At 41.5% G+C, this 16,537-nt stretch overlaps 1 protein-coding gene across 5 annotated transcripts in view; it reads left to right on the top strand.

Moving 5' to 3' along the window:
* Hs6st2 (heparan sulfate 6-O-sulfotransferase 2) overlaps positions 1-15,748 on the top strand; it is a 279,976-nt gene extending 264,228 nt beyond the window's left edge. For all 5 annotated transcript variants that reach the window (XM_021153459.2, XM_021153458.2, XM_029473693.1 and 2 more), the window contains one exon: positions 12,600-15,748. In XM_021153459.2, the coding sequence (XP_021009118.1) occupies positions 12,600-13,491 (892 nt within the window). In that variant the 3' untranslated portion in view covers positions 13,492-15,748. The remainder of the gene's footprint in view (positions 1-12,599) is intronic.
* Positions 15,749-16,537: the final 789 nt, after the last annotated feature.

Raw genomic sequence — 16,537 nt, 5'->3', positions numbered from 1 at the left:
TGATGCCCACCTTTCCACAGGATGGTGTTTATAACGTGCCAGTTTTTAAACTTTCTACTCTGTCAAACATTGCGGGATGTTTACATGGTCTCAAAAAACAGAAAACAAAACCTAAAAACCCAAACAAACAAACAAACAAACATCAACAACCCATGATTTATATTTTACAGTATACATCGGTGTTAGATTTCATGCACTATAAATGTACTCAGTCTGAAATGGGTTGGCCCTGAAATGTCTCTAGGATTCCAGACATTTCAGTTTGATGTGGAGTTGCTACCGGCATTAGCATATTGTGCATGGGAAGGTGATGATGAGGGCACTCAGCCCTTGGCTTCCCACTACTTTCCCACTGATTATGACACTCATCCTCCTTTTTTTACCTTAAAAGGGGAACATGACTGTCCACGCTCCTTTTTCTACATAAAAGATAGATCTCGAATATACAGATCATGTAGCCCTCTTATAGAGCTTCCCATGCAAACCTAACTTTAAAGATAGCATCTGCCAAAGCAAGAACTTAACATATTCAGCCCCTCTCCTCTCCTGTACTCACACCAGTTTGCTGTTGGATTCTTAGGTAAAAAGGTCCAATGGCAGACTAACAAGTTTTCCTTCTTTGTATTGTTACTATGAAGACAGTGTTACTATACTAATGCTGATTGGCACACACATGTGGTGTAGCCATGTTCTTTCGTATGTATGTCTTTAGTAGCTGGAATAACTAAAGGAAACTCTCTGTGGGGATAGGCTGCATAGCCCCTCCCGCCCTTGAGATTCTGAACAGTTCTAGTTCTTTCCAGTTGAAATAGTTAAGAAGGTCTGTATCTCCCCACTAAAGCCAAGGTTTGCACGTCATTTTCCTCAGCACCTTAAAACAATTCTGGAGTTCATTAAAGTCAACCACAGGCACAGGAAGGGCAGCCTTCATTTAGGAGGAACTTTTCCCCCTGTGCTGTTCTGGAAACGGGCCCAATGCTGAGAGGAAACGTTTTTCCTGACTAGGTTCCCTCTAATGATTTCTGCAAAAGAACACCCTAGGAGGTGCCTGCCTGCGTGTATACAGCAGACCCTGGGTGAATGAGTGGGACTGGCTGCAGCCAGTTTAAAATTGCCCTAAATAATATTTATTGACCACTTAGCATGACTTGATTCTGTGCCATTGTGGCGGTCCCTAAAGAAGTGAGTCTGTGTGCCTCTGCAATTCTTACAGTATGGAGATGGCCAAGAGAACAGACTATCAACGGCTTGAGCTAGACTAGTGTGTGTGTGTGTGTGTGTGTATGTGTGTGTGTGTGTGTGTGTGTGTACATACATATATACACACACATATATGTATATACATATATATATATATATATATATATATATATATATATATATTCCAACTCCAAGGGCCTGTAGCTCTGAAAAGGCTTGAATCCTACTCCTAAGGGTTCACAGTGGGACCACAATACTGTGGGGGTTAGTCCCAGTCATTTAATAACCTGTCATGGCCAACTGATCCCAACTTCAGGTGTCCTTTTTCTCAGCAGGCTGATTTTGTTCCTGGTCTATGGCAGCTGAAGCTGTGTACAAGAGTTTGGACTCAGGGCTTCTATAAAACTGCCTGAAAATCAGGACCTGAGTCTGATTTTGAAGAATGGCTGACTTGAACCTTTCGGCTGAATATACTTATCTATATAACACCAGCAGCAATAGCAGGAACTAATACTTTTCGAGTATTACCTTCTAAGCCCCTCAGCTTCAAAGGTCACAGGAGCCTCTCTTCCCTCCATAGATATATAGGTTCCTGAGTCAGATGTCACTGAGCTATCAGTTGTATTATTTCCTAGTTGAAACACAGAGCATGTTGTGTTCTACATTTTGTGTTGGCCAATAAAAAGGCAGGGAAGAACCATTGGATTTCCAGGTTAAGAGATTATAGGAAACATCATCTAAAGAGTGAGACATAAACCATAGCAACCACAGAGAGTCTGCTTAGAAGATTCCTTGCCTGTTTCTGATGCCATGGGTGTGAGATTTCCTCTCTGAACTCCCATTTCCACTCTGAACTCCCAACTACCCATTTTGGCATTGGAAGAAGTAATAGAGCCATTTCCTATCACCGGCATCAGATGCCTACCCTCAGGGGATGGCAGGTTGGCATGAAATTTCACATACAAATAATAGAAAGACTCAGAACCCTGAGAAATACCATATGGGTAAGAAGGGATTCCTGGAAGGGAAGTTAGGTTAGCCTGAGTTGGTTAATAAATTGGCAAACTCGTGTGCATGTGTGACTTAGAGAAATTATATCCTTCATGCCCCCTACCACTCCCCTGGACTACCTCATGTGCACACTACAGAGGGCTTTTTCCAAAACTTCTCTCCACCTCAAAAATACTTGGAGTATTAATGAACCACAACTCACAACATAATTTTAGAATGCAAAAGTAGAGGTGGTGGGGAGGTGGCGGAAAGCTTTTCATGATGCCAGGCAATTGAGTGGATTCTGGATAAATCCTGGTGAGCACAGCTCATAAAGCTTGGAATTTCACATCTTGTTAAAAAAAACTCAAGCTTTCTCACTGGTTGCAAAACCGTTTAGATTTATGTACTTTGCAACCTGTGGGGCTTTGGAAAAGAGAGGAATTGCTTTTTTAAAGTGTTAATACCCCCATGGCAGATTATGTGAAGAATGCTTTCTTGAATATGAATTTAGACATATTAGAAGTCTTTCTTTTCCATAAAGGAAAAAAATTGAATCATTGTCTGCTCTGTAAAACATGTCACCATGCTTCAGTTTTAGTGAAGGGCATTTGTGCTCTGATGAAGTTTCCCATATCACAGATAGGCCCACTGCTAATTAGCTAGAGATGGGAGATCAATTTGTTAAAATGTTACTTTACACACAGAGAACTGTTCTCTTGGGTGAAGAACAGCTAAAACCTCTCTCCAAGAGGAACAGAATACATCCATGTGTTTCTTAAAGACTGGGAAATGTCTTGAGACACCTGCCATTAAGAACATTTGTTGTTGTCTAGGTGTCATAGAGTATGCCACACCAACCTAGATAGTATAGTACAATGCATGCCTAGGCTACATTTTCATCTTGGACAGCTATAATATGTGAGTTTCATCTTTGACAAAAATAACATATCTTATATGGTGGGAATGAGACCTTCAGCCTGATTCCAGGTTGGTTTGCTGTTCAGTAGATGCTCCCTTAAGTGAGCATAGTAAGTTTCAGTCATCCTATAGCTCTGAACAGGATAGGTCCTGTCCCATTTGGATTCCTGGGTGAAGCAAGGCAAATGATGGGTCCAGGGTATTAACTTGAAAAGGGTAGAGTAGAGGTTCAGCATCCACATCATTTGAGACTGCCAGTGCTGGGAAGACAATGAAATGAAATCATGGGTATCAATGCTCTGCATCGCTCACTATCTGCAAATGTGATGGCTCACTCTTTTCACTAGATAAAGCTTGACTACAAAGCCACAAGACTGTTGTGGCAAATGTACCAAGACCAGAACATCTGAATGAGCGTCCACCCGCTTCAAAGTACTCCCCTCGCGGAGCCCCACTCTTCTTTAATGAGGCTGCTGCCACTGCTGATCACAGTGCTTATGGAACTCCTCTTTGGGGACTGCCAATATATGAGGCACACAAGAAAATCAATTCGAACAGCAACTGCAAGTCCCATTAGAGGCATATTTGCTTTTAATTCAATTTACTGTACTTTTATTTAGCCTAGGCTTACATATTAATGTTGTTTGAACTGCAAGTCATCCTGCTTGCTTGGACTTTGTTATTTACTTGCACTGAGAGGATCAAAGCACTTACTTTAGACCTTTTTAGCTGAGCGTGGGGACCAGACTTTCAGCATTAATGACTCAATCACATGTATACCCCCTACCGTCCATTCAGTTTACTCAGGACCACCAACTACAATTCCTGTTTTTCTATCACTCTTCATTACTCTAAAACCAAGGGAAGGTGTGGAAAGGTTGAGCTTTCAGGAAAAATATCAAAAGCAAGCTATAGGTATAGTAAAATTTTGCTTCTATTGATTTGGCTTAAGAAACTGTTTCCTTTCTTAAATTAACTTTTTATTGATCACTCCTATGTTAGTAACTGCTATGAGTTTGCTGGCCTTCTTCCATTTTTAAAAAAATGGCTTTGATATTTATTTCCTCTATGGCCTGTGTAGAAAAAAAAAAATCTTATGATGGCCTTTTGTAAAGCAGTGAACCCAAAGAAAAGCCAGTGTTTACAGCTTCATACTAGGAACTTTGTTCAGGGAATGGTTCCTGGATGGCTCCTGACAGAAATGAACATGCCCAGAGACTCTCCAACCAGAGGCCTGGCCTTTCTTTCTCTTAGGGCTTCACTTGGTTGGAAAGACTTCTGACTGATGACACCACACTTAGGCCAGACATTCCTAGCTCCACTTTATTAGTTCCAAGAGAGCCCACTAACACATAGGCTTCAGAGCCCTGAGAGCCATGCTTTGGAATGGTGAACAACTCAAAAAGTGTCTAGAGCCATGGTTCTCAGCCTGTGGCTCACGACTCCTTTGGGGCCAGAATGACCCTTGCACTGCATATAAGATATTTATATTATGGTTCAGAACAGTAGCAAAATTGCAGTTATGAAGTAGCAACAAAAATAACGTTATGGTTGGCGATCCCCACAACATGAGGAACAGCATTAGGAAGGTTGAGGACCACTGCCCTAGAGCATGACAGTGGGGTGCTAGGGCCTCACATTTGAAACCACTCCTTTCAGTTCTTCTCAAAGCTGGAAGTCCTAGGGTTTTGTCCCAGAACTGGAATGGGAAAAAATAGCTTGAGAAATAACCTTAGATTATGTTGTTCCTCTCAGTCTCCATTTCTTAGTGCATAAGTGACAGGCACAAAGCACTCCTAGCTATAAGCCTATGGTGAGGAAGTGCCATTCTCAGCAGCCAGACCTTTCTCCTTATTTGGAGTTAGTGCGTTCTTTAAAAGTCAGTTGAATGCCCTCTCCATTCTCCAGGGCTCTCAGCAACTTGTGGCTTCTGGGTAAGGCCTTCCATTTCTCAGGGCCTCCGCTCCCCCTGCTTCTAAAGTGCAGGGCTTGAATCAGACGATGCACTGCTGCAGTGGTTTCTTCTCGCTGGGACAATGCCAAGCTTCAGTAACTTACAACTTAGGTTCTTATTGCAGGATAAGTAAATGGTGAAACAAGGAGGAAACTGTGGTTGTTGCTTTTTTGCTGGCTTCCATTTTAATACTCGTGATCTTCCCAACTTCCTTTTAAAGAGCCCTACCTACTGCATGAGAAGTCAGGCACAGCAGCTGACTATAACCACATCTTAAATGCTCCATCACCAGTACCAAATGGTATATCTGCTACTAAATAGTGACATCTAGTGGCTTTCCAATACCAAGGGCTATGATACACATTTTCTTGTTAACCCCCTACCCCACAAGCTTTGCTGCTTTGGCTGCCTTCATTCAATACTCTTTCATTAATCACTTACTTTATGTCAGACATTATGCTAGGCCCAGAGGAGCTCATATTGATAAACAATACATATTCTCTACTCTGCAAAGGGGAAGACAGTAAAATCACTAGACAATCATAGCATTCTGTAGTGAATGTTCCAATAGTAGCTTCCCAGGACAACCACGGCAGAGGCAGGGAGCTTATTTTGTCCTGAAAGGTTTCATGGAGGGGAAAACCTTTGAGTCGAGTTTTGAAGCAGTTGTTGGCTTTTTTTAAAAGGTGGTTTATGAAGGACAAATCTCTGTCATCTGAATGAGTGGGTACACTATATACAAAGGCAGGGGCCTTGTGGAGTCGTTGACTATGATAAACTTGAAAAATGAAAAGTATTTTTATATCCTTGAAGCATAAAATATAGAATGGAATTTCTCAACTGTTGCCATTTGGGGGGATGAATAATACTTTGTCTTACGGAGCTTGGCCTTGTAGAATGCTTAGTGAGATTCTAGAGTTGACCCATTGAAACCCAATCCTAACTGCTCCTTCCAGTTGTACCTGTCAAAACATCCATTTTTCTACTGCCAATACCCCCCGAGTTAGCACAGTGAAGGGTGTGCTAATTGGAGATTAGACTGGACAAAAAGAAAGCTGGGCTTCTTGTCGCTATGTGTATGCAGAAGACCTGGGCTTTTATACCTTTTAGAGTATCTTATGGAAAGGACTTTTTTTTATTACTTACTTTCTTTATTTACATTTCAAATGTTATCCCCTTTTATAGTTTCCCCTCTGAAAGCCCCCCTATGCCCTCCCCCTGCTCCTTCTCACCAACCCACCCACTCCCACTTCCTGGTCCTGGCAGTCCCTACACTGGGTCATTGAGCCTTCACAGAACCTCTTCCATTGATGGCTGACTAGGCCATCCTCTGCTATGTATGCAGTTAGAGCCATGAGTCCCACCATGTGTACTCTTTGGTTGGTGGTTTAGTCCCAGGGAGCTCGGGGGGGGGGTACTGGTTAGTGCATATTGTTGTTCCTCCTAGGGGCTGCAAACCCCTTCAGCTCCTTGGGTCCTTTCTCTAGCTTCTTCACTGGGGGCCCTGTGCTCTGTCCAATGGATGGCTGTGAGCATCCACTTCTGTATTTGTCAGGCACTGGCAGAGCCTCTCAGGAGACAGCTATATCAGGCTCCTGTCAGTAAGCTCTTGTTGGCATCCACAGGAAAGGACTTACTGCAGAAAGACAGGTCAGATGTACTTCATGTGAAATTGTGGAAGTAGTATGGGGCTGGATGCATAAAAGTCCCCTGGGATGCTGCTGTAGCTTTGATCCAATAGAGAAGTGATAAGGGCCTGTTACCTACCAAGATTCAGGATCAGCAGGATTTAGGGAATTGTTTAGATATAAATAATTCCTGAGGCAAAGGAATCATAGATTACCCCTGAGTTTCCCACTTACACAGAATTTTCGATGGATTCTCTTGTCTCCATGATGTCTTAACAATGACAATACATCATATGTGTGGAGCAGGCTCACAGTACGATAAGCCCAACAAGATAGAACATACTCATATACAAATTATGTGATGTGAGCCTGTTCATCATAGACTGGCAGCAAACACCAATAGCAGCCAGAATCCATTGTGAGCTAGTCTTTCAAGGACCAAGAAATATACCTTGGGTGCACAGGGTTTCAAATGTGCATGCTGGAGGCAGATGTGGTGGTGTTGTATGCTTGTAATCTGACTACCAATGAGGCTGAGGTAGGAGGATCATGAGTTCCTGCTCAGTCTGGACTATATAGTGAGTTCCAGACCAGCTTGAGCATTTTAGTGAAACCCTGTCTCAAAAAAAATATATTAAATATGTATACCTCATTTAGACCACAGTTAAAGACCCCAAATTCAGCCCTGGGTTTTATGTCTAGAAAAGAATGGGTGTCATGCACAAATGATTGAAGTACATTGAAAGTCTGGGCAATTCTTCCCTAACTCGAGATGTTGTGTTCCTTAGGAAGGACAGGAACAAGGCTGGGACTAAGGACAAGCGCAAGGCTGGGGCTATTTCAGGTGGTTCTTTCTTATCTCAGAATATTGCATTCCAAGCACATTCTGCAGTTATCTCAAAAGCTACAAGCAAGAAACATGGGAAGATTGGGTTAATCCAAGGCCACCTGGAGGGCAGCTGTCTTGAAATAGGAGGTGGCCAGCTGTGGGCTGCCTGCCTTGTGCCACTAGAAGTACCATGGGCATACACGTGCCCTGAATGACAAACAGACATTCTATTAACCCAGGAAACTGATGGAGAGTCATAACTCCAATTTCACAATGTGAAACCTGTTCATTTTAATTAAGTGACCCGTTTGGTGGCAAGACAATACTGTCCAATTATTACTGAGTGAAACCAAGTGTGTATGATTTTCCTGGGCATGAGCTTGCCTTGCTCTTTGAAAATTAAACCAGTCTGTTTCACAGTACTGGTTGGGTTCATATCAATCCGAAGGGAGATTACTAGCAAATACCACAGACCTGCAACACCTTGTTCTATTTTAATCAGTGCCTGGATGCAGACATTGCCAACAAGAAAAAAGTATACTGGCAGAGCAGGGGGATATAATCAGAATCCAGATGCATTTTTGAGAGGATTGGGTTTCCTTTTAAGGAAGAAATTAAGCAAGGTCACCAGCAACTGACATCCATCCAGGACGACTGGATTTCAGAAGTCCTCATCAGTTTCCTGGGTTAATGAATGTCTGATCATTCAGTGTACCCGTAGATCCATGATGCCTCAAGTGTCACAAGGCAGTTCACCAAGGCAGTGTCACAAGGCTGACCACCTTCTATTGTGGGGCCAGAAAGGTAGTTCAGTGGGTAAAGGCACTTACTGCCAAGTCTAGTGGCATGAGTTTGATCCCTAGGACCCACATGGTCCAAGTACCCTTCTACTTCCTCCTCCTAAAAAGTATCCTCTGACTTCCACACAGGTGCCATGGGCATGCACCTGGCACAGGTACATGCATTCATGCACAGATACACAGAGGTAAACAAACAAATAAAAATACATACAGTCAGACAGACAGACAGACATAAGTGGTGTGTATGTGAAAAATAGAAAAATTCTTTTTGCTCTATCAGTGGTTTGTCATGGCCTCCAAAAGGCTAACTGCAATTTGATCTGAGGACACAGGAACAGAAATGCTGTCACGATGAGGGAAGTTTCTTTCTTGACATTTGTTAGATCATGCCCAGAGGCCATGTTCAAATAAATTGGAATCTAATCAGAGGCAAACAACAGGGTGGTAAGGACCTTAAAGTAATACAGAGAATAGGGAACAAGCACAGAGCATAAAGAGAAGCTTTGGGTCCATAAAGCTGCCGTCAGATGCCTAACTCAAGGTTGCTTGTCTGAATATGTAAGTCTACTTCACACCTTCAAAGTTATCCTTCAGAAACCTAAGAAGCACCTTTGATGTAAGCTCCCTCTCCCTCTCCATTGATTTTTGTCTCTGTGATAGATGCGTATGAATCCCATACTATGGCACCTACATCCTGTCTCAACCTGACCGCCAATCCCTCTCCAGTTCCTGCCAGGCTCCTCTGCTGCCCACTATTTTTCCACGAAGCAGGCTTCTTTACACTTCTGTGCCATTCATTGTTCTTTCCCTTCTGTCTCTTCTTCCTTTGTCTCATTCGTCCTTTAGGCGAACCTAAAGATGTCATCAGGGTGCTATCCTCACATTCTGTTCTTGCTTCCATTTGCTAGCCTGTATGTTGTCCTAGGTTCCCCAGATTCCTCCATGGTTCTCTCTGCTTCCCTTGGTTCTTTCTCCACAGCCAGAGCATAGTAGGTACCAAGAGGAAGCAAGTACACACTGCTGGAATATCTATCCATGTGTCTGGATTTATTGGATCCCTCCAAGTCACTTTTTGGCTATTTCCTTTCAAGTTCTTTTGTCAAAATACTAAACATCCTTAGTCTGGCAAAACCTCCCAGGTATCATTAATTTATGTTTGTTCATGTGGATACTCAAGCACATGTGTATATGAGTGCCAAGAAGTCAATGTCTATGACTTTTGAGACAGGGTCTCTCAGTAAATCTGGATATCACTGACTGGTCTCATCTGGCTGTCCAGTGAATAGTTCCACACATCTCTGCCTCTACAGTTGTGGAATTACAGACACATCCTGCTACACCTGGATTTTTATGTGGATTCTGGAGATCTGAGCTCAAGTCCTCATGTTTGCACGGCAAGCACTTTACCAGCTGAGCCTTCATCGTGGACCCCAATGGAGTGTGTTTTTATGGTTTCTAACCTCTGTCACACAAAGTGACTTCAAAGGCCAATGAACACTCCATCCGCACATTCTCAGCTGCATTAGGTGCTCCCAATTGCGCCCTTAGGTCATTGAGATGGTTTCCCCTGGGGACTGGGCTATTAACATAATCTCCGGTATTAGGTACCTGGATCTCTCTCTCTCTCTCTCTCTCTCTCTCTCTCTCTCTCTCTCTCTGTGTGTGTGTGTGTGTGTGTGTGTGTGTGTGTGTGTGTGTGTGTAGCAGCAGTAATATTACAGTATGGAAATTAAGACTTCTCTCTCTGTCCATGTCCTCATTTTATACTGGAGACATTTGATGCCAAAGCTTATGAAATTCCCACAAGTGTGTGATATGAGGGACTTTTAGAGTACTGTCTCAGTCCCTCTTTGTTGTCTTTTAACTCTTTTCCTCTGTGGTTAGTGCTATTGAAATAATGACACAGACACTCCTCCTGGTGGTCCTCTATCTGGTCTGAAAGAATAAGCTTGGAGGAGGGAGAGCCACAAACTTGCACCGTGGTGCACTCTAAAATTTGCCAAACGATGTCAACATAGATTTAAACCACCAGAACAACGAGGGTGGGAGGGCTGTCATCTAGTCATGAAGGGGACTGCATTGTGAGGGTTAACTACCCCCTACCTAACCCCTGCCCAGAAGCCCCCATTACAGTGTATGCCTGCCAAAACTGGTTAAAAGGTTAATCCAAATGTGTCACTGGATTAAATAAATTTCTTTTTCCCCCTAACAATCAGGGTAATTGCCACTAAAATTTTGCCTTGTGGTTTGCATAAAGGCTCCATAAATACCCTCTGAATGAACACAAGAATGAATGAAAAGCAAAAGTAAGAGTGGGAGGAGAGAGTCCATGGATATAGTGCTTATCTGAATTCCTAAAGGATGCTGGGAAACAGGAACTGCTACTCTAAAATAATGGGTATTTTCAGAGATCCATCTTAGTGGCGTCGGTGGCATTTCAGAGATAACATCAGTTACATTGTAGAATAGGTTCAGAGAGATAAATGAAGATACTTTTGGCCTCTCCTTCGTTCCTACTCCCAGATTCTGTGCTCGATGATTGTTGATTCCATGAAAATGTATAAAGTGGTTTTAAAAAATAAAGAATACCTTCCTGTGATATTTATAAGGCATTTGTAATATGATCAACAGTTATTCTGTGATGAGGCATGTCCCCAGCTCTGTCCTCCCTCATACTTGAAATGGTTCCTTAAATAAGCATTTAAAGGACTGCAAAGATTCTGTTTTGAATCAGGCGCATCGGCTAAAGTGCAAAGTTGGAATGTGTGGCACAGTTATAGAAGCACAAGGCAGAATCTGCATTCTAGAAAACCCTTTAAGTAGAGATACAAATAAGGCACTATAATTCCATATGAAAAGTCTAAGTATAGAAGGGTTATGGCAACACGGGGCAAGAAGGAATGCCAGTAGCCTTGGCTTTCTACTTGAACTAGACTTGAAAGGAATATCATCTAGTCCTCTCTGTGTCCTTCTCAAAGAACAGGTAGATGAAGCACTGCTGGTATCACATGACAGAGACATGCCAGAAGGCCATGAGTCTGAGTTAGGAGAAACCTTGCCTTGTTCGATAGGCCAGGTAGGTGAGAAGGTCCTCTCTGGGTCCTTCTCAAAGAACAGCCACAATTACATCAGATAAAAAGGACAAAATCAGAAAAGTTGCCAGCCATTCTGAGTTTCCTTTAAGAACTATGAATTCTCAGTATTTATTGTTGCTTTCCTACCACAAATATACTCCTGCAATGACCTCATCCTTCATCTACATGAGAATGGTAATTCATGTCTCACAAGAAGCCCAGTTGTGGGAGAATTTCTCTCTTTGATCATGCCCAACCACATAGACCTTGATTCATCTGGGGTGTGAACCACAAGTATAGGTATGCTATGTATGTGTTTGAGTATGTCAGCCAGTAAGTTCAAGTATCTACTAGACTGCTGTTTATGGAAAGAACTTTATCTATTTGTAACTCAAAAGGAAATACAACCATCCAGCAAAGATTCCACCATTCTTATATTTGTTTGTCGGTTCAGTGAATGACGAAAAGGGAAATTTTGGAGCCTGGGGATGGTACGGTGTAAGCAAAGACTGAAAGGAAAATAGATGCTTGCATATATGCCATTGGCAGCTACATGCCTATTTTAGTCCTTGACTAACCACTGTATTTATTTCTAGGGGCCCTGGGATGCTCTGCCTGTCTCTGCCATTTTTCCAATGTATGAGCGAAGATATTCTGGTGATAACTAGAATAGAGAGTATCATGTCAATAGTTTTAATGTGATTTTTCTTTTTTTTCTTAACATTACCAGATTAGACCATGTTATTGGACAAATGTTTGTATATTGTTCATAAGAAACATTGGCATCTTAGCTCCTTTATCAACTCCATTTCACCCTCATAAGTCATTTGCTTCAATTGAGTCTCCATTTTGTGATTGGTTTAATAAAAATTTAGGGTTTTAGAGTATAAAATAAAAATGGGTGGCATACTGGACCAATAACATCACTGGGAAGAGAACAAAGTAGGGCAAAACATGACAAGGTTGTTATCCAGAGTCTTTTACATGCCTGCTGTGGATACGGTGTCAGGAAATTAGATATCTGGTCAGACTCGCTGAATATAAAGAGGGCACCACAACATAGTTCACAGAACAGATGCCACCACCTGTCATTCCTCTGTTGTTTTCCTTAGCGACCATGAACATCACCTATGCCATACATCTTCCTGACTGCACTTATGTCAGGTGCACTTCTGACTATTGTCCTTTATGCTTTATCCATAGGAACTTCCATTACATTACCATCCTGAGAGACCCAGTGTCACGGTACTTGAGTGAATGGAGGCATGTCCAGAGAGGAGCAACATGGAAAGCATCCCTGCACGTCTGTGATGGAAGGCCCCCAACCTCTGAAGAGCTGCCCAGCTGCTACACCGGTGATGACTGGTCTGGATGCCCTCTCAAAGAGTTCATGGACTGTCCCTATAATCTGGCCAACAACCGCCAAGTTCGCATGCTATCTGACCTGACTCTAGTGGGATGCTACAACCTCTCTGTCATGCCTGAAAAGCAAAGAAACAAAGTCCTTCTGGAAAGTGCCAAATCCAATCTGAAGCACATGGCGTTCTTTGGCCTCACTGAGTTTCAGCGCAAGACCCAGTACCTGTTTGAGAAGACCTTCAACATGAACTTTATTTCGCCGTTTACCCAGTATAATACCACTAGGGCCTCTAGTGTTGAGATCAGTGAGGAGATCCAAAAGCGTATTGAGGGACTGAATTTTCTGGATATGGAGTTGTACAGCTATGCTAAAGACCTCTTTCTGCAAAGGTATCAGTTCATGAGGCAGAAAGAACATCAGGATGCCAGGCGGAAGCGTCAGGAGCAACGTAAATTTCTGAAGGGAAGGTTCCTTCAGACCCATTTCCAGAGTCAGAGTCAGGGTCAGAGCCAGAGCCAGAGTCCAGGTCAGAATCTGAGTCAGAATCCAAATCCCAACCCAAATCAGAACCTGACTCAGAATCTGAGTCAGAATCTGACTCAGGGTCCAAATCTCAATTCGACCCAGAGGGAGAACCGGGGAAGTCAGAAGCAGGGCTCAGGCCAGGGACAAGGTGATAGTGGCACCAGCAATGGCACCAATGACTACATAGGGAGCGTAGAGACATGGCGCTAACTGGCTCTCAAAGGCTTGTGCACACTGCTTCCCAAAGCATCACCAAAAAGATGGCGTGTATCTTACAAGATGAATATGTCCAAACACATCCTGCTTCCTTCATTTTGGAAGTTCAAAAAAAAAAAAAGTGTAGACATTGCCTTTACAGTTGCCTTTTGATTCAGTGTTATGCTGTGTGTGGGTACAACAAATCTCAGTGTGTAATTCAATTGTCTGTTTGGGATGAACTACTTCTGAAATCCAAGAGCCAAACCAGACTCACCAGAAATTGCAGTTTAGATATTTTAAGAAGTTCTTAAATTAGGTATGGGAGACACAAAGAAAACATGAAATGTGGCTGTTTAAACTTATGGCTAAGAAACAGACTTTAAGTGATTCCGGATACTCTGTTAAAACCCAGTCTTGAAAGCACCCCCCTCCCTGCAGGGAAGCATAAGTAAAAATATGAACAGAACTAAAAGACACTCAAAACTGTTCATTTCCTTGTTTTAACAAGGAGCCTATTTAAACAGAAAAACAACTGATGATAAATTTTGCCAAATTGTAGAAAATAAACAATTTCTCACTTAAATGTAGGTGGGTTTATGTAAAAATAATGGCTTTTCAAATAGATCGGGATTCATGTCTTGTAACTTAACAGATGTTTAAAATTTAGAATTTTTCTACCTTCTGCTGATTAAAAGGTTTTAAACAGGGTATATCTCATATTAACAAAGCATTTTTTCCAAATGGAATACCAATGGAAAGATCCAGTTTCCAGATGGTTTCTGGGCACTGTAATTCCAACAATTTCGATCTTTTTGGCGCTGCTTCTCATTCACTTTAAGGCTTCTCCGAGTTGTGCTCATTCCAAATGAATCCATGTATAGAACTTTTCTTCATCATCTAAACAACGTGTTGCTAAATCTCTTGTGCTATCTAATCCTGGACTAAAGTCAGGACTTTCTATAGAATTGTCTTATCAACGTCTGTGTAGTAAGGTCCTTAAGAACTCTCAAACAGGATAATTTGTCTCTTAATATTGCTGAAGTTATTATTCTTCATCAGATTGAACTAAACCTGAATGTGAACTGTTAATTATCTTGTTTATTGTAATGTTTCCAGTTTGGCTGGCTATTTCTGGCCCATGGTTCTTTTCTTGTATTGACAGATTTGTACACAATAATAAGAGCAAAAATTTTTCTCAAAGACAACAGTAGACTAATCATTAAGATAGCCAGAGTTGCTCAATAACACCAAAAGCTGCCTCTTGATAATTGAGGGGAACACTTTTACCAGGATTTTCTTTGTGAACGATCAAAAATGAAGAATGTTCTGCAGCAAAGCTAAGTGTCAGGGACGTGCAAGTTGAGGAGCATAGTTTGATAGTCTGCATCTGTGAAGAGTATTTTGATGGTTTCAATTACAAATGGAACAAAGGAAGAATTATATACACACTGTGTTGTGAAATATCATACTGCTTGGCAGTTCACACCTCATGGTTGTTGCTACACTTCTATAAGAGCTTACATTAATCCCTTGGCTTTCAATCAAAACAAGGTGACCAGAAGTGGTATTCATGCTTTCAAGAGGGACATGCTTAGAAGTATGACCATAAAGTCACATCTCTCATCGTCTGCCCAAGTGCATGACCTGGTTTCATCTGTAATAATATGGCCACAAGTTTGGCAAGAAGTTGAGTATCTGGCTCTAAAGAGATGTTCTTGACTCTGAGCTCTGTGACAATATTTACAGCTTTTGTTTTGTGGTATTTGCAGTGTTGAGAATGATGATACCTAAAAAAAAAAATCAAAAAACAAAAACAAAAAAAATGAAGAAAAAACAAAAACAAACAAAAAAAACTGGAAGGAATTTAAAAAAGCACATCTTGAAGTCAAAGTATTTGGTGTACATTGTGTTCTTGAAATCTTCTGTAGATCACTATGGTATTTCAGTAATTTTAGTTTTAATTGAAAATGATTGTTCTTAAAACTGACAGTGTTGGAAAGCAGGACGAAGTCTGAGCCAGTGGAAAAGCTCATTACAGAAAAAAAAAGGTGTTATTGCTGTGGTGTGCATGGTTTGCAGAGATTAAGTGCATTTTCTCTGTCTCTACTGATTATTGTATATAGAGAATGTTATAAATATACATTTTTGTCATCATCATGTAAATCCCACGATTTCAAACTGTAAACATCTGTTCAGTGGTGTAGCTTTACAAACTGTTCACTGATTTTGTGTAATTTATCAATAGATGTGAAATAAAGTTTCAATTGCAGGCTGTGAGTAATTTCATGATTTCAAGGTTTATAGCCAGTAGACATTGTGATACCATAAACAAACCAGAACAGGAATCGTTTCAGAGACAGTGTTTTTCTTTACACTTGACAGCTAAGTATGAAAATGAGATGGCCCATTTTAATACTCATGTTGAAATGGCCTTAATTTGGGATGCTTTTTCCTTGGAGGCCATGATTTGAAAAAAACAAAATTGTTCCTGAAATAAGGTTTGCCATGCAAATGAAGTGAACCCATGTTCTCATTTAAAGTGTATTATAGTAGATGCTTTCCTACATCATAGAATGCACAAAGGAAAAAAATAGCACTCTTAATTACCTACCTCCTTTTATCCACAAGAAAAAGGTTAAAGGTAAGCATTAATATTTTGGCCTTGGGGTCTGGAGCAGTTAAGAGCACTGACTGCTCTTCTGGAGGTCCTGAGTTCAATTCCCAGCAACCACATGGGAATGAACGCCAGCTCACAGGCATCTGTAATGGGATCTGATGCCCTCTTCTGGTGTGTCGGAAGATACCTACAGTGTACTCATATACATAAAATAAATTTGACAAAAACAAAAAAGTATTTTGCCCTTGACCACAGTTTACTCTAATGATATACAACATACACATTTTCCCCAAAGCCTTGGGGTGAGGATTGTGGGTAATATCAACTCTTGAACAGTAGTCAAGAGACCAACCTTGGGGCCTAGCTCAATTGTAGAATGTTTAACATGGTTTCCAATTCTAGCATCACACACACACACACACACAGGTCACCAAAAGCTCT

Source organism: Mus caroli, chromosome X (assembly GCF_900094665.2).
Source record: "Mus caroli chromosome X, CAROLI_EIJ_v1.1, whole genome shotgun sequence".
In the NCBI taxonomy this organism is placed as follows: domain Eukaryota; kingdom Metazoa; phylum Chordata; class Mammalia; order Rodentia; family Muridae; genus Mus; species Mus caroli.
This window is presented reverse-complemented; position numbering and strand designations above follow the sequence as displayed.